The sequence below is a fragment of the Pan paniscus genome, chromosome 2 (genome assembly GCF_029289425.2).
Source record: "Pan paniscus chromosome 2, NHGRI_mPanPan1-v2.0_pri, whole genome shotgun sequence".
NCBI classification, from domain to species: Eukaryota; Metazoa; Chordata; class Mammalia; order Primates; family Hominidae; genus Pan; species Pan paniscus.
Window position 1 is genome coordinate 47,805,389 of NC_085926.1, and position 19,699 is coordinate 47,825,087.

The 19,699-nt window shown below is 55.2% G+C and overlaps 2 protein-coding genes across 60 annotated transcripts in view; one reads left to right on the forward strand and one right to left on the reverse strand.

Moving 5' to 3' along the window:
* Positions 1-13,278, forward strand: part of DHX30 (DExH-box helicase 30) — a 47,708-nt gene extending 34,430 nt beyond the window's left edge. For 5 of the 10 annotated variants that reach the window (XM_055109820.2, XM_055109822.2, XM_055109821.1 and 2 more), the window contains 16 exons: positions 3,963-4,264; positions 4,703-4,823; positions 6,192-6,341; positions 8,785-8,937; positions 9,250-10,086; positions 10,211-10,433; positions 10,517-10,621; positions 10,866-11,041; positions 11,265-11,471; positions 11,554-11,635; positions 11,709-11,902; positions 12,005-12,164; positions 12,277-12,434; positions 12,536-12,639; positions 12,715-12,854; positions 12,952-13,278. In XM_055109820.2, coding sequence (XP_054965795.1) covers positions 3,963-4,264; positions 4,703-4,823; positions 6,192-6,341; positions 8,785-8,937; positions 9,250-10,086; positions 10,211-10,433; positions 10,517-10,621; positions 10,866-11,041; positions 11,265-11,471; positions 11,554-11,635; positions 11,709-11,902; positions 12,005-12,164; positions 12,277-12,434; positions 12,536-12,639; positions 12,715-12,854; positions 12,952-13,205 — 3,366 coding nt within the window. In that variant the 3' untranslated portion in view covers positions 13,206-13,278. The remainder of the gene's footprint in view (positions 1-3,962; positions 4,265-4,702; positions 4,824-6,191; positions 6,342-8,784; positions 8,938-9,249; positions 10,087-10,210; positions 10,434-10,516; positions 10,622-10,865; positions 11,042-11,264; positions 11,472-11,553; positions 11,636-11,708; positions 11,903-12,004; positions 12,165-12,276; positions 12,435-12,535; positions 12,640-12,714; positions 12,855-12,951) is intronic. The other 5 variants (XM_034956337.3, XM_034956340.3, XM_034956339.2 and 2 more) reach the window with 1 other exon arrangement.
* Positions 13,279-13,784: 506 nt separating this feature from the next.
* MAP4 (microtubule associated protein 4) overlaps positions 13,785-19,699 on the reverse strand; it is a 229,206-nt gene continuing 223,291 nt past the window's right edge. For 29 of the 50 annotated variants that reach the window (XM_055109833.3, XM_055109828.3, XM_057301723.2 and 26 more), the window contains 3 exons: positions 18,328-18,440; positions 16,254-16,443; positions 13,785-16,130 (listed from right to left, as the gene is read on the reverse strand). In XM_055109833.3, coding sequence (XP_054965808.1) covers positions 16,123-16,130; positions 16,254-16,443; positions 18,328-18,440 — 311 coding nt within the window. In that variant the 3' untranslated portion in view covers positions 13,785-16,122. Of the gene's footprint in view, positions 18,441-19,699 lie in introns of all 50 variants that reach the window. The other 21 variants (XM_057301737.2, XM_063602315.1, XM_063602334.1 and 18 more) reach the window with 5 other exon arrangements.

Sequence of the window (19,699 nt, forward strand, 5' to 3'; positions counted from 1 at the left end):
AGAATGAATGTGGGTCTGCCTGCCGGGCCATGGGGTAGACGGGCAGGGAGGAGCTAGAACTCCAGGGCCTTCACTGTCACAGGGGCAGAATGATTTGATCCTGTGGCTGCCGGGGCTTCTGACTAGTGGTAATTGATAGAATGACACAGCCAAGTTTGCCTTTAGGAAAAATCACTGACAGCAGTAGTTTTTGGCAAGACCAGAGACAGGGACACTGGATGGAAGAGAACACCAGCGGCAGCCGTGGAGGAGATTTCTTCAACGGTATTAGAGGGCCAGGCATGAGGGCCTGTAATCCTAGCACTTTGGGAGGCTGAGGCGGGTGGATCACAAGGTCAGGAGCTCGAGAGCAGCCTGGCCAACATGGTGAAACCCCATCTCTACTAAAAATACAAAAATTAGCCGGGCCTGGTAGCGTACGCCTGTAATCCCAGCTACACAGGAAGCTGAGGCAGGAGAATCGCTTGAACCTGGCAGGCAGAGGTTGCAGTGAGCCGAGATGATGCCATTGCACTCCAGCCTGGGTGACAGAGTGAGACTCTGTCTCTAAAAAGGAACAACAACAAAAAGGTATTAGAGAGGTTGCACGGACAGCTCCTGGACAGTTGAGGAGGTGGGAGGGAGAATGGGTTGGAGGGGCAGCATGCGCCAGCAGGGGGAGCTGTGGACGAGCAATGGGTTGGCGCCTAGGTTATGGCGAGAACAGTGGCTGGTGGATGTTGGTACAGCTCAGGACCGGTGTGGGAGCATGGCCAGGACCAGCAGTGAGCCTGTGGGGACGAGATCCTCTGGTCTAGTGAAAGAGTGGTTGCAAAGGCAGGGGGAGAACGGTGCTGTCCTGCTGGGGAAGCCAGGCCAAGGAGGGATGCTTGTATTGCTGCTCTGTGGAACCAGAGGCATTCTTGTCAGAAGCGAGGCAGTGACGCAAAAGTGTGGCAGCTGAGCCTTGGATCGGGCCCTGCCCCAAGGGTTCGCGAATGTGTGTGTGGCATACCTTGGCCCCATGGTCTGTCCCATAATCCTGCTGTTTTCATGCGTCTATTCTTTTTTTTTTTTTTTTTTTTTTTTTGAGACGGAGTCTCGCTCTGTCGCCCAGGCTGGAGTGCAGTGGCGCGATCTCGGCTCACTGCAAGCTCCGCCTCCCGGGTTCACGCCATTCTCCTGCCTCAGCCTCCCGAGTAGCTGGGACTACAGGCACCCGCTACCACGCCCGGCTAATTTTTTGTATTTTTAGTAGAGACGGGGTTTCACCGTGTTAGCCAGGATGGTCTCGATCTCCTGACCTCGTGATCCGCCCGCCTCGGCCTCCCAAAGTGCTGGGATTACAGGCGTGAGCCACCGCGCCCGGCCGCGTCTATTCTTAATAGACAGACTTTAGAATTGGTTTGTCAAATGCTTAATAAAAGCCTCTGCAGACTTTGATTGGAATTGTGTTCAATTTATGGATTAATTTAAGAGGTTTTTGTCTCCTCACACATAAAAGTTCTATCATCCAGGAACGTATATCTCCATGGATTTACATCCTTTTGCCAAGTTGTGTGCTTAGTCCATACCTTTCTGACCCACCTTAGTTCACCTTAGGTAGGTGATGGTTTTTGTTACTGTTGTGAATAGAATTTTTAAAATTAAATTTAATTATCTCAAAAACCCAAGGAGAAAGTTTTATGAAGGCAGGCCATGGTCACTCTCCAGCTTGTCATGAGTCGGGTGGGATTGAAAGCTCACTGTAGAGAGGTTCCTGGCCCGTGGCCCGTGCTGTCTGCTGTCACATGGCCCTGATGTTCACCTGACAGGCCTTGTTCTTGCTGTCCCGCAGACTTTGTCGCCTTTACCACTCCCAGTGGCAGCTCCTGCAACCTGTGCTTTCTTTGCAGTTGCTCCTGTTCTCCCAGCTGCTCACTCATCTCACTCACGTCTTTGTTCCTTAGACCCTGGCCATCTGCATTTCTCTTCTGCTGCTTAGATTCCTTGTTTGTTTGTTTGTTTTTGGAGATAGGGTCTTGCTCTGTCACCCAGGCTGGAATTCAGTGGTGTGATCATGGCTCACTGCAGCCTCGATCTGTAGGCCTCAAGTGATCCTCTTGCCTCAGCCTCCCGGGTCTCTGGGACTACAGGCACATACCACCACCCCTGGCTAACTGCCTCTTATATTCCGAACTGCTTGAGGGCAAGGACCAGGTCTTGTCTCTCCTGATGATGCTTAGGTGGCCAACATGTTGCTGCGTACATGCTAGAGACTTAGGCAATGTTTAATTTATATTTTCTGTAGAAAAGCATGAAGCTATAACACATTTAAAATCATATTTTTGTATAAATAGCTTTAACATTTCAAGTTATTTCTCTAGAATGTATTCCTAACATAGGATTCTTATATTCTCTTTTTTTTTTTTTTTTTTTGAGACGGAGTTTCGCCGGAGGTTTGCTCTTGTTGCCCAGGCTGGAGTGCAATGGTGCGATCTCAGCTCACCGCAACCTCTGCCTCCCAGGTTCAAGCGATTCTCCTGCCTTAGCCTCCCGAGTAGCTGGAATTACAGGCATGCACCACCATGCCCAGCTGATTTTGTGTTTTTAGTAGAGACGGGGTTTCTCCATATTGGTCAGGCTGGTCTCAAACTCCTGACCTCAGGTGATCCGCCCACCTCGGCCTCCCAAAGTGCTGGGATTACATGCGTGAGCCACCGTGCCCAGCCTTCAGGATTCTTATATTCTTATATATAACTTCTTATAACAGAAGTTATATCCGTTTCATGGTGTGGGCTACATAGGTTTTTTTGTTTGTTTGTTTGTTTGTTTTTTTGTGGAGTCTCTATTGCCCAGGCTGGAGTGCAGCAGCCCCATGTCAGCTCACTGCAACCACTGCCTCCCGGGTTCAAGCGATTCTCCTGTCTCAGCCCCCTGAGTAGCTGAGATTACAGGTGCCCACCACCACGCCCGGCTAATTTTTGTATTTTTAGGAGGATGGGGTTTCGCCATGTTGGCCAGGCTGGTCTCCAACTCCTGACCTCGAGTAATCCACCTGCCTGGGCCTCCCAGAGTTCTGGGATTACAGGTGTGAGCCACTGTGCCCGTCTGGCTACGTATTTTTTTTTTTTTTTTGAGACGGAATCTTGCTCTGTCGCCCAGGTTGGAGTGCAGTGCCATGATCTTGGCTCACTGCAAGCTCCGCCTCCCAGGTTCACGCCATTCTCCTGCCTCAGCCTCCCAAGTAGCTGGGACTACAGGCACTCGCCACCACGCCTGGCTAATTTTTTTGTATTTTTAGTAGAGACAGGGTTTCACCGTGTTGGCCAGGATGGTCTCGATCTCCTGACGTCATGATCCGCCCGTCTCGGCCTCCCAAAGTGCTGGGATTACAGGTGTGAGCCACCGCACCCGGCCCTACGTACTTTTTAATTGCTGTATTTACTGAAGCTTCCTAGATCATTATGTGAATGTATCTTCTTGGGCTTGGTGCGGTGGCTCATGCCTGTAATCCTAACACTTTGGGAGGCCAAGGCGGGCGGATCTGTTGGGTCCAGGAGTTCAAGACCATCCTGGGCAACATGGTGAAGCCCTGTTGCTACAAAAATTTGCTGGGCGTTGTGGTGCATGCCTTTAGTCCCAGTTACTTTGGAAGTTGAGGTGGGAGGGTCACCTGAGCCCAGGAGGCAGAGGTTGTAGTGAGCCGTGATTGTGCCACTGCACTCCAGTCTGGGTGACAGAGCGAGACCCTGTGTCAAAAAAACAAAAAACAAACAGTATCTTCTGCTCACCCATTGCCATGTGGGGTTATTTGTTTGCATCAAAGCTAGGCATCTTTGAGTGTTCCATGCCCAGTTCTGGACTAGGGGCTGAAGTGGGTAAACAGATGAAAAACCATGGCTCCACAACACAAGGGACTTAACGGTGTAGCTGGACACGGACCAGGCCGACTGAGGTGTAAAGATGGTATGAATCCTTAAAATGTCCCTTTTCCCCTCCAGGGTTGGGGTCTGCTAGGTCCCCGGAATGAGTTGTTTGACGCAGCCAAATACCGAGTGCTAGCTGATCGCTTTGGCTCCCCTGCCGACAGCTGGTGGCGTCCGGAACCCACCATGCCCCCTACTTCCTGGCGGCAGCTGAATCCAGAGAGCATTCGACCAGGGGGACCTGGGGGCCTATCCCGCTCTTTAGGCCGGGAAGAAGAGGAGGACGAGGAGGAAGAGCTAGAAGAAGGGACCATAGATGTTACCGACTTCTTGTCCATGACCCAGCAGGATTCCCATGCTCCACTCAGGGACTCAAGGTACAGATGGAGGATGGGGATGCAGCAGAGGCTGGCTGTGCCTTGACACGGGGATGGGCGAATGTTCTCTGCTAGCTTTCTCTGAGATGGGAGCGCCCCTGCCTCACATTTCAGCCTGTGTGCCCCATCACTCAGTGTGTGTCTGCCCATTCTTGGGGGACAGCCAGCTGTGGTCTTCTATGTGGCTGGGCTTTTGCAGAACAGCAGCACGGAGCCCCTGCTCTCTGCTCTCTTATCTGTGTGAGGGAATGGAGGGAGCAGTCCTCATGCAGTGTGGCTGTGGGAGGAGCAGAGACGCCCGGTTTCCCATCCATTTCATGCCTTCTGGCCTTCTGGCTCCCTGCTGCAGCGCAGCGTCCTCACCCCTACATCGCAGAGCCTCAGGGAAATTGGTCCAGGAAGAGAGAATTCTTTCAGTTAAACTTTTGGTCCTCCCAGGGGGAGTTCCTTTGAGATGACAGATGACGACAGTGCCATTAGGGCTCTGACCCAGTTTCCACTTCCCAAGAACCTTCTGGCCAAGGTGATTCAGATTGCAACGTCATCCTCCACAGCTAAGGTGAGTCGGGTCTCCTAGAAGTGTGTGTGGGTGCCGTTTACTTGGTCATGTCTGGCATTCCCTAAAGGCAGGTTTAGAGAGGGCTGAGGGGGTGTGTTCCTCCAGCCCAAACCTAGGCCAGGTGGAGGAACTCCGGCTTGGGAGGAAAAGCAGCAGGTCTGATGGATTGGAGGTCAAGCCTCAGCAGCACAGGGAGTGGGCTTGGGGGCTGCAAGAGCAGAAGACCCATACCTCTTCTGGGCGGTGGATTGTCAGTGGGGAAGGGTTAGAGGTGTGGGTCTTGGTGAGGTATGAATTTCTCTCTTGCTGCCAGGCGAAGGGGCTTTGGTCATGAAATGCCTAACCTTGTTTTTACTTTAACTCGTTGCTTTGAATTTTGTCCTGCTTGTCTCTTTAATCACCTAGCCTTGCTTCTCATGTAAAATAAGACTCTCTCTAGCTAAGAAAGCCGTACAAACTCCAATTGACCCCTTAATTTACAAGACACTAAGGGCTCCTCACCCAACCCCCTTTCGTAAGGAGTTGGCCTGGGTAAACAGATCCTCAGCATTTCAAAGGAGCCTAATTAACTGATAAGGTACGAACACCAACAAAGTATGAAGTTCCCAGGAATTTTCTCCAAAAGATAACAACATAAAACCTTGAGTTCGTGTCCGGCGTAGACCCTATATCTAATTATAATGAAAGATTTAGAATCTTGCACCTGGTACCGTTGCTCTTCTTGTAACCATTTGTCTTTTAAGTTGTTTATCACTCTGTAACCATTTTGATTCTTTTGATTCTTGCATGTTTTTACTTCTGTAGAATTATTACATTTAAGTCCCCCTCCCCTTCCTAAACCTAAGTATAAAAGTTAATCAAGCCCCTTCCTCGTGGCCGAAAGAATTTTGAGCATTAGCTGTCTCTTTGGCCGCCGGCTTAATAAAGGACTCTTAATTCGTCTCAAAGTGTGGCGTTTCCTTAACTCGCCTAAGTACAACAGTTAAGCAGAGCTTCTGTCCAGGTGCAGGGCCTTTTTGCTCCCGCAGGATGTGCCTGGTTTTTAGCTCATGCTGACAGCTTCAACCCACAGCTGCCACGATGTTGCCGAGATGACAGTGGGCTAGGAGGGCAGGTGATGGCATTGCCCAAGCACTGTCTTCTGCAGTGGAAGTCGAGGTATAGCAGGAGAAGCGAGCCTGGGACTAGGGTGCCTGAGCCCATGGGCCTGCTCCTGGCTATGCAGTAGCACCTCTAGCATGGCTCACGCCTGGCACCTGCTGAGACGGTGGCTCATTCTGTCTCTGGGCTCCTTGGCATTCTGAGAATGCCCCAAGTCTCTTCCCATTCCCTACATTTCTGTAACCATCTCTCTTGCCTTCCATGTAGAACCTCATGCAGTTCCATACTGTGGGCACCAAGACCAAGCTGTCTACACTCACCCTGCTCTGGCCCTGCCCCATGACCTTTGTTGCCAAAGGGCGCCGCAAAGCAGAGGCTGAGAATAAGGCGGCAGCCTTGGCCTGCAAGAAACTGAAGGTGAGTCCAGGAAGGTCCTGGGTGTGGTGCATGAGAATGTCTTGAAGCTCCCCTCTGCCAGTGGCAAATGGGTCCCATTTTCTAGGAAATGAAACCACCACAGCAGGCCTTTTGCCTGGCACAAAGACAGCTGGTATGCAGGCCTCGCTTTTAGGCCCTGTGGCTGTTGCCATGGCTTTCCCAGAGGCCCTGTGGAGATACTTTGCCTGTGACCCAGCATTTTCCACACTGTTGGCCTGAACCTGGTGAGGCCGGGAGGAAACTTGCTCATTGTTCTGAATAGTATAAAGCCGGGAGGAGCCGGGCCTGTTTTGAGAGGCAGACCTGGTGTCCAGTATGATCCTGATAACCCGGGTTTTGTGGGCAGAATGAATAATGTGACTTGTGACTGCAGTGATGATTGAGGAAGCAGTCAGCATCAAGGTAGAGACAGTGTGGCAGACAGCTGGCAGTTCTCTTTTTTTTGAGACAGGGTCTCTGTGGCCCAGGCTGGAGTATAGTGGCACGATCATGGCTCACTGCAGCCTCGATCTCCTAGGCTTAAGCGATCCTTTCACCTCAGCCTCCTGCATAGCTGGGACCATAGGTATGCACCACCACTCCCAGCTTATTTTTAAACATTTTTTGTAGAGACAAGGGTCTCACTGTGTTGCGAAGACTGGTCTTAAAATCTTGGGCTCAATCAGTCTTTCTACCTTCACTTCCTAAAGTGTTGGGATTGCAGGCGTGAGCCACCGCTCCTGGCCATGGCCGTTCTCTTGAAAGGGGCTGGTGGAGTTAGCTGATGGCACAGTAGTGGGAGGGAGTTGGGATTGTGTCTGACTGCCTGAGGAGTTAGTAATCTCAACCCATGTTGGTGGAGGTTTAGTTTGCGGACCAAGACAGAAATGGGCCTGCTTTACTCTGAATGGTCAGATGCACCATTTCATGGGTACAGTTGGCTCTGGGAACCATGTTTTAGTTACAGCTGATGGTGAGAGGTAACAAGAACCTGGAGAAAGACGAGGAAGAGGGGACAGGCAATTGGTGAGATAAAGAGGGCACAGATATGCTACCTGTGACTCGAGGGCAGAACAAGGACTGAGTAGAACTGGAGGCATCTGAGCTTTGGCCTGATGCACACGCACTGTGAGCAGAAGCACCTTGGCATGGTAGGGGCCTGTCTGGGAAGGAGCAAGCTTTGCAGTGGCTGGAGGGCCATTTGTCAGTGAGGCTGGTGGGTAAAACCCATGAAGTCTGGGGAGAGGGCGGAAGCCTGTTCCTGTAGCAAGGAGCTTGTGTTGGCACCTCCTGTGGTATGGGGACCAGATTCCTGTCCTTTAGGTCCTTATAGCTGATAGTGCCAGCACGCCCAGAGGCAGGGGGTTGGCCCCTGTTGGGGGAAGACTTCTTTAAGGAGGGAGTGTTTGATCTGGGCTCCGAAGGGTGAGCAGAGTCCAGCCATTAGAGGTGACAGGAACACAAGACTAGTTTTACCCATGTGCGTGAGGTATTGGAATGCTATGTTTTATCTCTGGTGAGGTGGCTTTAGGTATGTAGGGAGGTAAGACACAGTGTTTTCCTTCCAGTGGCTTGTTTGATCAAGTTGCATTATAATAGACATTTATAGGAAATTCCACGTGCGTCTGTATATGATGGGGTCACAGATGGGTCGGGTGCCATGTAGGGATTGGGAGGCGGGATGGAAGGATTAGGGGAGGAAGGCTTTGATGAGGCAGCAAAGGAAGAGGGAGTCTGTGGGGTGCGTTCTAGCATCGAGGGCCTGGCCTGGCTGGTCTGAGGGTACATGTTGGGAATTCACAGAGGTGACAGTGGCCTATTGTGGTGTTGGGGGGGCTGTAGCCACACAGCGAGCGGTTTCTCCTCAGGGCCTTCTCCAGACGTAGGGCTGTTCTGCTGTGACACATCAGGTTTAGCTTTTCTTGAATTAACTTTATTATTATTTTCTTTGAGACAGAGTCTCGCTCTGTCGCCCAGGCTGGAGTGCACCGTCATGATCTCGGCTCACTGCAACCTTTGTTTCCAGGGTTCAGGTGATTCTCGTGCCTCAGCCTCCCTAGTAGCTGGGACTATAGGTGCCGGCCCCCCACCTGGCTAATTTTTGTATTTTTAGTAGAGACGGGGTTTCACCATGTTAGCCAGGCTGGTCTCGAACCCCTGACCTCAGGTGATTTGCCTGCCTCGGCCTCCCAAAGTGCTGGGATTACAGGTGTGAGCCACCGCGCCCGGCCTGAATTAACTTTAGTTCATTTTTTAAAACGTTTATTTTGGTAAGTTAACATTTTCCTAGTTCATAATTTCTCCCTCCATCACCATGTCAGCCAAAATCCAAAATCTCTTAGAGATTACTTGGCACAACTTATGCCTTGGAGCTCCTGAGCTTGTCTGGGCTGGTTTTTGGGGAGCCCCAGAGCATAGACTGAGTCTTGCATGTCCCCTGCAGAGCCTGGGCCTGGTGGACAGGAACAACGAACCGCTTACACACGCCATGTATAACCTGGCCTCTTTGCGTGAGCTGGGTGAGACCCAGCGCCGACCATGCACCATCCAGGTGCCCGAGCCCATCCTCCGCAAGATAGAGACCTTCCTGAACCATGTAAGAGGCCCTGCATCCCTCACCACCCCTGCTCCCTGTAGTCTGCCTCCATCTCTCCAGACTGAAGGCCTCCACCTGCGACAGGCAGTAGTACCTCCCCATTCTCTTCACTGAGATTGGGGCCTGGGATCCCCCTGGCCTGAGCAGCCCAGTCTTGCCCACAAGGATCCCGGGGCAGTCATGGACTAAATTAATCCTCTGCCCAGCGGGTTGGGCCACAACATCTGACCCAGGCGAATCCTGCAGAGTGGCTGGTTGTGTGTGAATGAGGAATTTCTTTTTCATTGTTTTGCTTGCCTCCCTGCCCTCCAGTACCCTGTGGAGAGTTCATGGATCGCCCCAGAACTCCGGCTGCAGAGTGATGACATCTTGCCCTTGGGCAAGGACTCAGGGCCTCTGAGTGACCCTATCACAGGCAAGCCCTATGTGCCCCTGTTGGAAGCAGAGGAGGTACGTCTCAGCCAGAGTCTGCTAGAACTGTGGCGGCGGCGAGGGCCGGTCTGGCAGGAGGCCCCCCAGCTACCTGTGGACCCACATCGGGACACCATCCTCAACGCCATTGAGCAGCACCCGGTGGTGGTCATCTCTGGGGACACGGGCTGTGGGAAGACCACGCGCATCCCCCAGCTGTTGCTGGAGCGCTATGTGACCGAGGGCCGAGGTGCCCGCTGCAATGTGATCATCACCCAACCTCGCCGCATCTCTGCTGTGTCTGTGGCACAGCGGGTCAGCCACGAACTGGGCCCCTCCCTGCGCCGGAATGTGGGCTTCCAGGTGCGGTTGGAAAGTAAGCCCCCATCCCGAGGCGGGGCCCTGCTCTTCTGCACTGTGGGTATCCTGCTGCGTAAGCTGCAGAGCAACCCCAGCCTGGAGGGCGTGAGCCACGTCATCGTGGATGAGGTGCATGAGCGGGACGTGAACACAGACTTTCTGCTGATCCTGCTCAAGGGCCTGCAGCGGCTCAACCCGGCCCTGCGGCTGGTGCTCATGAGTGCCACAGGGGACAATGAGCGCTTCTCCCGATACTTTGGTGGCTGCCCCGTCATCAAGGTGCCTGGCTTCATGTACCCAGTCAAGGAGCACTACCTAGAGGACATCCTGGCCAAGTTGGGCAAGCACCAGTACCTGCACCGGCACCGGCACCATGAGGTGAGGGACACCCCCATCCCACCCAAGGCTCCTGGCCTTTCCTCCGTGGATGCCCCTCCTCCCTGGCCCTGGGGCTTGGTGCCTGGGGCAAGTTACCCTCCCCAATCCTCGGTTTCCTTGATAGAAACTGGGGACTAACCCTGCCTGCGTGGCACACGTGAGGATTGGAGTTGATGTCAAGCGGCTCCGTCTCACTGAGTCAGGTGGCTGTGTCCTTGGCATGACCCCTTACCCCGGGGCTGTGACTGTGGCCTCTCTTCCCTCACCCCAGTCTGAGGATGAATGCGCACTCGATTTGGACCTTGTGACTGATCTGGTTCTGCACATCGATGCTCGCGGGGAACCAGGTGGGTGCCTCCCCATCTGTCCCATGCTAGCCCTGGCCACGTTTGCAGCAGCAACTGGCTCATGCCCCAGGGCTCCTTTACAGGTGGGATCCTGTGCTTCCTGCCTGGGTGGCAGGAGATCAAAGGAGTGCAGCAGCGCCTCCAGGAGGCCCTGGGCATGCACGAGAGCAAGTACCTCATCCTGCCAGGTGAGAGCCCCGGCGGAGGGACCAGGGACCTTTGGAAACCAGCCTGACCTCTGTCCTAGGGACTGACCCAACTGGGACTCCAGGGGCCCCGGTTTCTGACCAAGCTGTGGCACTTTTCACTGGGCATAGTGTTTATCTGCGCCTGTTTCATCAAAATGGGGTCAAAATCCTTGCCCTGCCCACATTCCAGGGGGGAATTCTGGTGGAAGCAGTGCCCATAACTGGTGTGTGTCTTGCCCACCAGTGCACTCCAACATCCCCATGATGGATCAGAAGGCCATATTCCAGCAGCCTCCAGTTGGGGTGCGCAAGATTGTCTTGGCCACCAACATTGCTGAGACTTCCATCACAATCAATGACATCGTGCATGTGGTGGACAGTGGGCTGCACAAGGAAGAACGCTATGACCTGAAGACCAAGGTGGCACCTACCTCCTGGGCCCGGCCAACCACTGGGGGAGGGACTCCGTTTCGAGGTGGTCCCCAGCCCAGATCTACCTTAGACCTGCTTTGTGTGTCTTCAGAAGGCCGCGCTTGTGGGGTCTCAGTGTTCCTGACGTGGGGGGCTGGTGAGGGTTACTCAGGGAGTGGGGAAGCACTGAGGAAGTGGCATTTGTGTGCTGCTTACTTGCCACCTCCTCCAGGTGTCCTGCCTGGAGACAGTGTGGGTATCAAGAGCCAATGTGATCCAGCGCCGGGGCCGGGCGGGCCGCTGCCAGTCCGGCTTTGCCTACCACTTGTTCCCTCGAAGCCGGCTGGAGAAAATGGTCCCTTTCCAAGTGCCAGAGATCCTGCGCACACCTCTCGAGAACCTGGTGCTGCAAGCGAAAATCCACATGCCTGAGAAGACGGTGCGGCGGGGCGGGGCAGGGGCTGGCCTGGGGACCAGGCAGGTGGGAGGCAGGCTCATGGCGGGCTCTGGCTCTGTCATAGGCGGTGGAGTTCCTGTCCAAGGCTGTGGACAGTCCAAACATCAAGGCAGTGGACGAGGCTGTGATCTTGCTCCAGGAGATCGGTATGTAGGGGCTGGGCTGGGCTGGGCTGGGGAGTGGCTCTCGAGGGTGGTACTGACAGCTGAGCTGTTGCAGGGGTGCTGGACCAGCGGGAGTACCTGACTACCCTGGGGCAGCGCCTGGCTCACATCTCCACCGACCCCCGGTTGGCCAAGGCCATTGTGTTGGCTGCCATCTTCCGTTGCCTGCACCCACTACTGGTGGTCGTTTCCTGCCTCACCCGGGACCCCTTCAGCAGCAGCCTACAGAACCGGGCAGAGGTGGACAAGGTCAGTCCTGGCTCCTTCCTGGAGCCGTCCACCCACTGCTGTTCTGAGGGGGCGTTGTCTAGCCCCTGCCTGTGATCCGGCTGCCCTCTTCTCCCCTCCCAGGTGAAAGCACTGTTGAGCCATGACAGCGGCAGTGACCACCTGGCCTTTGTGCGGGCTGTCGCCGGCTGGGAGGAGGTGCTGCGTTGGCAGGACCGCAGCTCCCGGGAGAATTACCTGGAGGAAAACCTGCTCTACGCACCCAGCCTGCGCTTCATCCACGGTCAGTCGGGCCCACACCTGCTCTCCTGAGCCCCTCCCACCCCCACTGAGCTTCTGTCACCTCCAGCCTGTGGCTAGGGGCTGTAGGTCCACCACACATTCTGTCTCCCTAGGACTCATCAAGCAGTTCTCAGAGAACATTTATGAGGCCTTCCTGGTGGGGAAGCCCTCGGACTGCACCCTGGCCTCCGCCCAGTGCAACGAGTACAGTGAGGAGGAGGAGCTGGTGAAGGGCGTGCTGATGGCCGGCCTCTACCCCAACCTCATCCAGGTGCTGCCTCTGGGAGGGAATGGAGTTCACCAGGTCCCAGCCTCCTTCCCTGTCTGCAGCTCCTTGCTCAGCCCCACCCGTCTTTTCCTCCATCCCTGCAGGTGAGGCAGGGCAAGGTCACCCGGCAGGGGAAGTTCAAGCCCAACAGTGTCACATATAGGACCAAATCAGGCAACATCCTGCTGCACAAGTCGACCATTAACAGGTGAGGGCATGCAGGCCTGGATGGGGCAGCTGGGATGGTCCAAAAGGGTGGCCTCACCAGCCCTGTGTTCCCTAGGGAGGCCACACGGTTACGGAGCCGATGGCTGACGTATTTCATGGCAGTCAAGTCCAATGGCAGCGTCTTCGTCCGGGACTCCTCTCAGGTGCACCCGCTAGCTGTGCTGCTGCTGACCGACGGGGACGTGCACATCCGTGGTGGGTGCCTGCAGGCCTCCCGCCCACCCCGCTCTGCAGCTGCTCCTCCGGGGCCTGGCCTCACCACAGTTCCCCACCATCTTTTCCGTTCCCTCAGATGACGGGCGCCGGGCCACCATCTCACTGAGCGACAGTGACCTGCTGCGGCTGGAGGGTGACTCGCGTACCGTGCGGCTGCTGAAGGAGCTGCGGCGGGCCCTGGGCCGCATGGTGGAGCGGAGCCTGCGCAGCGAGCTGGCTGCACTTCCCCCCAGCGTACAGGAGGAGCACGGGCAGCTGCTTGCGCTACTGGCAGAGCTGCTGCGAGGACCCTGTGGCAGCTTTGATGTGCGCAAGACAGCTGACGACTGAGCCCTGCTTCTGCTGGGGCTGTGTACAGAGTGCAAATGTTTATTTAAAATAAAGTTCTATTTATCCCTTGTGACCACTGCTGTCCACTAGGGGCTCCTCTCTCAGGGCCTCCATACACTGGGCCACGGTTCCCCAAAGAGGAAGGAGGAAGGTAGGTAGAGAAGAGAGTGAGATGATGCTTATTGCTGGGGGACAGGGGCTGGCTGTGGCCCCAAGTCTTAAGAGAGAAGGGGGTTGGAACCTCCTCCCTTCACCAAGAGCATGAAGCAGCGGTGCTGTTAACCACCCCAGTCCCCTGGCACAGCTGCTGCTCTGGGTACCCACCACAGGAAGCCTGTCAGAACTGTCACTGTCCTTGTAGTTTTGGACAGTAAGTAAGCAAGTAAGTAAATGTCAAGTAGCCCTTTATCAGGCAGACTAGGGGAGAGTTCCACAGGTAGCCAAGGCCCAGGGCTATGTGGCACAGTGGTCCTTCCCGTGTCCACATCAACAAGTTCACAGCCGAGGGGCTGAGCTGAGGGCAGGAAGATCCAGGGAGGTGGTAGATGCAAAACGAGACACAGAAGCACGAAGCCTGCGTGATGGGACATCAGGCAGCTTTATTTACTCTTAAAACTGTTACAACAGAATCATGGACTGACACAGGTAATGGCTGAGCCATAAGCAAATCGAGAAGTACAGAAATGTCCCACCCCAAACAAACAGCTGCGGAGTACACATCACACAGGGCCTCTGGTCCCGGCCTTCTCAGGTGCTCTGGAGTGGAGGATCCTTTGAGGGAACTCTGACCACTCCTGTTGTCTACCTAGAGAGCACGCCACTTGGGCCACCTACCCCCAACCTTTGGCCAAAGGAGTGAAAGGACCTGGAACCTGTCATCAACCTCAGCATCCTCATGACCCCAGGACAGACGCAGTGGAGGCAGCAGGTACTCTGGGCCTGTGCTGTTGCCCCTGGGGTGTCTCCTGACTACCCAACCCTGTTTCCTTCCCACTTTCATCCCAGCAGGCCCTTTCTTCCTGCTGACAAAACACTGGCTCCCTCATGTTCTGGGCACAGCAGAAGTGTTCTGCACATGGTCTCTACAGAGGAAAGCTGGTCCCCCTGGCCCAGGCAGCACTTCCTCCGTGAGCCCCTGCAGTTTCCTGGTGTGTGCTTGGGGAGCTAGGGACATGGTGTCAAACTTCCACAAGGCACTGCTACCTCAGAAAGGGGGAGGACCTGTCAGGCCCAGGACAGCCTCCCTGCACATGGAGATCAAATCTAAACCTAGGTCAAGACCCCTACCTTCTCCAGGGATGCCAGGACCAGAGAAGGGCAGAGGTCAGGAGGGGGCCTGAGGAGGCCAAGTCTGGGGCAGCCTCCTCAGAGGCAAATCTACACTGCAGCCAATCCCCCTCCAGAGAAGCCCTTGGAATCTCCCAGGCCATTTCACTACAAACTTATGTTTGAATCCTTTATTAGAAACCATGCAAACTTTAATACAAAAAATACAAGTGCAATAAGAATCTTTGTGTCAATACAGTTCCCGGGATTTCTCCTCACTGCAGCCATCCCAAGGCCTAGCTGGGATGCCCTCTGTGGGCCTTGCCTCTCCTCCCTCCCCTCTCCAGTCAGGGCATAAGGGAAGCAGATAGCCTTAGTCTCATGCCTTTTATTTTTAAATTTCCAGACCTGATTTCCTACTATCTGCATGAGGCTCCCTTGGACATGAGGGCTTACATGTCCTAGGGTGCGGGTGCCAGCCTGAAGGAATTCCATCTCCTGGCCCTTTCTTGTTCTCCAGCCCTGGCTTTTTATCCTAGGGCTGACCACCAGATCCCAGGGAATGGGACAGAGATGCCAAAACCAGCCTCTTGGTTAGAAAAGAAAAGCAGCATACAACAAAATGGCAAAACCAACCAGTCCACGCTCCAAGAGCCCCTTGTGTGCCTGACCGGCTCACCAGCCACAGCCTCTGCACCCCTCTTCCCTGCCGCACCGCCTCCAGGGCCCTAAGCTGCCCACATCCTTCAGCGGGGGTGGCATAAGGATATCTCCGCCCTGTTCCCTCTAACACTTACTGAGGACTTTCATGTAGACATGGCTTCAACCTGCAGAACTATTTAGCCAGTTTTTAGGTTATTAGAAAAAAATAAAAGGACAAAACAAGAAAAATGTGACAGCAGCTAGGCGGGTATGTTAAGCATGGGGACAGGCAGCACTGACCCCCAACTTGGGGCAGGGCAGCAAGAAGGGCCCGACACCACCTGCATGGGGCGGGGGGGGGGGGGCGCCCATTTGTGGGACCAGAGGGAGAGGCAGTGGCTTAAGCTCCACGGTCAGCGTCCTGTCACCACTCGGAATCCACCTCCACTCTTCCCTCCAGGTAGATCCAGGGAGGAGGGAGGGCATGTCAGTTTCTTTTGGGTTTGGACCAAAGAACCAAAAAAAGATGAGGATAGAATCTGGTTCTCCTCTCCTAGATCCCAACTTAGCCTCAACCACCCCAACCCCCTCCCAACCTCCTCCACGGAGCAGTGGCGCAGTGATGGGGCAAGACCAAAGCAGGGAGATGGGCCCAGGCTGGGGAGTGAGAGGAGGTGTGGGGCAGGGCTGCTGCTGCCCCGGACACGCAAAGCAGGAGGGAAGGCGAGCCTAGCGGGCTGCCCAGCACGGCGCCCAAGCGCTCACTGGTCTAGTGGACAGCCCGGGAAAGGGGGCCAAGGACCCGGGAGCCCGAGTTGGGGCCGCCAGGGAAGTGTGGGGGGCGGGAGACAATGTCGGCCCCGTGGTCGGTGCGGGCCCTGGCATTTGCCCGGAACGTCAGCCTGTAGGTCTCAATCTGTAGTGACATGGGAGGAGGGAAGGGAGAGGGGAACAGGGGAGACAAGAGGGGAACACGGGGGAGACGGAAGACGAGACCAGAATGTCATCATTAGATGCCTGGAAAATAAAAGGTTACTTCGTTAAAATTTAGGCCACACTCTAGTCAAAAACAAAGGAGTTTCAATTTGCGGCCAGTGGCAGGGCCCCTGGCTGGCCCTTAGGCCGAGCCCAGCCACTTACTTGTCTCCTGGATCTGGCTGTCCAAGGTCTGGGCCTCCCTTTGGTCACCACCCCCTGACAGGGTGGGGTGGCCATTGAGGCCACTGGCTGAAGTGGGGGCGCCAGCTTCAGGCGCTGCCTCAGAGATGGCCGGCTCCTCCCCAGCAGGGGGACCCGGACACAGAGGAGCCTCGCTGCCACCGCCCTCAGTCTACAATGAAACAGTGGGGGAGACAGTGCAGGGTCAGTCGAGGGGGGGAGTGGGATGGGGTGATGGTGGTGGGTTTCACACACAGCCCCCACCCTTGCTGCCCTGGCACCCACTGGCTCAAGGCACAGTTGCTTGGAGAATCCCAGGCAGGTGCCCCGGCCCCACCCACCCCACCTCACCTGGGAGACCGACTCCCGAGTGTCAGGAGCAGCTGGACCAGTGACACATTCTTAGAGCCCCTCTGTGGCATGTGAGGCTCTGATGAAGCCTCTCTGAGGGCAGAGGTGCCAGGCCTCAGGCTGGTACCAAATACGTAGCCATGACAACAGTGAGCAACAAGCCTGAAGGGTAGCACCCTGAAGGGTGCAGCCCACCCTCCCAAACCCTCCCTGAACCCAGGCCACCCCCTGCACACAGAGTGGGGTCCTCAGTAGCTCCCAGGCAGCCCTGCCTGCACATCTGTCTGGTCAGGAACACAGGTGCTGAGGCCTTGTCTGTGCGGGGCACCATTCTGGGACCAGGGGTCCATGGGAGGCAGAAAGGTGTCCAAGGAGGTATAACCCAGGGAGACTGTGGAGGCCTGGAGGGCTTCATAGGAGGAGGACATTGAACATTCAGTGTGAGGAAGGCAGAGAAGAAAGAACAGCTGCGAGAGGCCACTGGGGAGCTGGAAAGCGTGTGTCGCCAAATACCCAAAAAGTGACAAGGGAGAAGTGGTTTCTAATCGGCATAGTGAGAAATAGGCCTCGATTAAAAACAATAATTCCAGAACTAATAAAGGGATATAATGTGAACAAGGAAAAGAACACAAGGCTTAGGGTCAGAAAAGCCCAGATGTGAATCCTGGTCCACACTCGCTTGCTGTGTCCTTGGACAAGAGACTAAAGCCAAGTTAACGCCCCACTGAGACGGGCGCGAGAACGGCATCCTCACGAGGTATGGGGGGCACGAACTGAGAGCCTGTGGCAGCAAGGACCCCCCCAGATGTTCCTGGAAGCTGATCAAGGCTTCAGTCAGAGCATCAGGAGAGGATGGGACAGGGGATGGGCTGGGCAGTGGCTGGCACTGGGGAGCAGAGATGGAAGGGAAGGCCCAGGGCAGCGGCTCCTGGCCCCTCTCCCCTGCGCACCTGAACCCGAGCAGCAGCAGCCATCCTTGTGCTCGGGGTCTGCAAGACGCCCCTCATGGGCCCCCCACCCACGGATGACATGGAACATAGGACAGACAGCATCTTGGCACACAATTTGTCTCACAGTACTGTGGAAGGAGGAAGGGAGGAAAGAGGAGAGAGGGAAGGGAGAAGAGGCCCAGCCAGTCATGAGGATGGGAACCTCTGCCACTTGAGCTCTGTCCCAGAGCCCTGCAGAGGGAGGCCCCAGGCAGGCCCTGCAGAGGGAGGCCCCAGGCAGGCCCTGCAGAGGGAGGCCCCAGGCAGCCTGCTGTCGCTGGCAGCTAAGAATGTGCTGTCCTGCTCCCAGCCCAGGAGCGGAGCCTGACATGGGGCGGGAACCCACATTCCCCTTGGCGTGAGACAGCTGGGGAGAACTGTGTGGTGCAGAACCCCCGCTCGCCTGGGGGTGGTCTGTGTCCCAGCCCGTGGCCTTCTCAAATGGCTGGATGGGCTCAATTAGGAAGGCCATGGCTCTCAGGAGCAAGGTTCTGCCTCCAGCTGACAGGTGAGGGGTGGCTGGGCTGGGGCCTCTTCACTTCTGCCTCAGTCAGGACTGATGATACACGATGGGAAAATGGCAATGGTGTGGGTGAAGACATGACTCCTGAAGAGACTGAGGGGCGGTGACAGGTGCCTACCTGTGAGGACCCTGACCCTAACTGCATAGTTCCCACCCCTCCCCAGCTGTGTCTCCCCAGTGACCCACTCGCTACCTTCACGGCACCTCCTGCAGGTAGGTGGCCCACATTATCGAGGGATCCCACCTTGGCCTGGGCCTTCTCCTTGAAGTTCAACTTCTGACTTTCAATCTTGACATCTCCTCCACCTGGAACCACAAAGGAACTGGTCACCTAGGGTGGCAGAGGAATATCCCTGCAGGCAAAACCAGGACTAGCGATATGCCCAATCTAGAAATGAGACAGACGTGACCTGTTCTGGGTGGCAAATGAAGAACAGTGAACACGTTTGTCTAAAGAGGACTTCTCGTATCACAGTGAGGCTGAGACAATCTCTCCGTCCAGCCAGTGGGAATACCTCCAAGAGAAGGAAAGCCATCCCTTCCACCACCCCATGCCACAGCTACCGAGCTGCAGGCCAGGCTTGGGCAGGCCTGGGGCTCCGAGCACAGCCTCTAGGGCGAAGCCTCTGCTTCTCTACTCTGTGTGGGAATGCCCTCCCGCTAACTGGGCCATGCAGTGCTTCTCAGGCACAGCCTCACTGAATTCTCATGAATGCCCTGTCATCACGGCCACGGTCCCTGCTTCCCAGCCGGTAAAACTGATGCTGCAAAAGAGAAGGGACTCACCCAGAGTTACCACCAATCTGCTGATTGACAGTGACAGGTTGTGAAAATTGTCTGAGCCCCTAACCGTACCACACTCTAGCAAAAAGAAGGAATAATAAAAAGGACAGAGTGGCCCCGAGGCTGTGCGCTGAGGAAGGAAAGACATGGACCAAGGCAGGCCTGGGATCTAGTGACCTCAGGCTAGGACGGGGAGGGAAAGTGGTCTGAACTCACGCCCAGGGTTCAGAGCTCACTGGCCAGAGTGTGCCCATGAGACCAAGGGGAAGGGTGCGGGACGAGCTGCCCTCAATGAGTACCTAGCCCCTCCCACGCCCAGCAGCGTGGTTTCCCTTGGGCCCCTTCTCCTGTTCTTCCATCTCCTCTCAGCTCACATGGCGGACCTCCACGCACAGCTTCTGGCCGAGGTCTCCCGGTGTCCCATATTGGGAAACCCAGCCCTGGCAAAAACTAGACCCTAAGTGACTCAGTGTCATTAGAGAAGGAAGTATCTGATAGGAGATTTCCCAGATAAAAGGGGAAAAAATGGTTAGTTAAGGACAGAACTGTTTTGATCTTTCTAAATAGAACACATTCTAAACTGGATCATGCTCTTCGCTGAGAGGGAAAGGGAGTTTTTTTTTTTTTCTTTTTGGAGACAGAATTTCGCTCTGTTGCTCAGGCTGGAGTGCAATGCCATACTCTCGCCTCACTGTAGTCTCTGCCTCCTGGGTTCAAGCAATTCTCCAAAGGCATGCACCACCACACCTAGCTAGTTTTTGTATTTTTAGTAGAGACAGGGT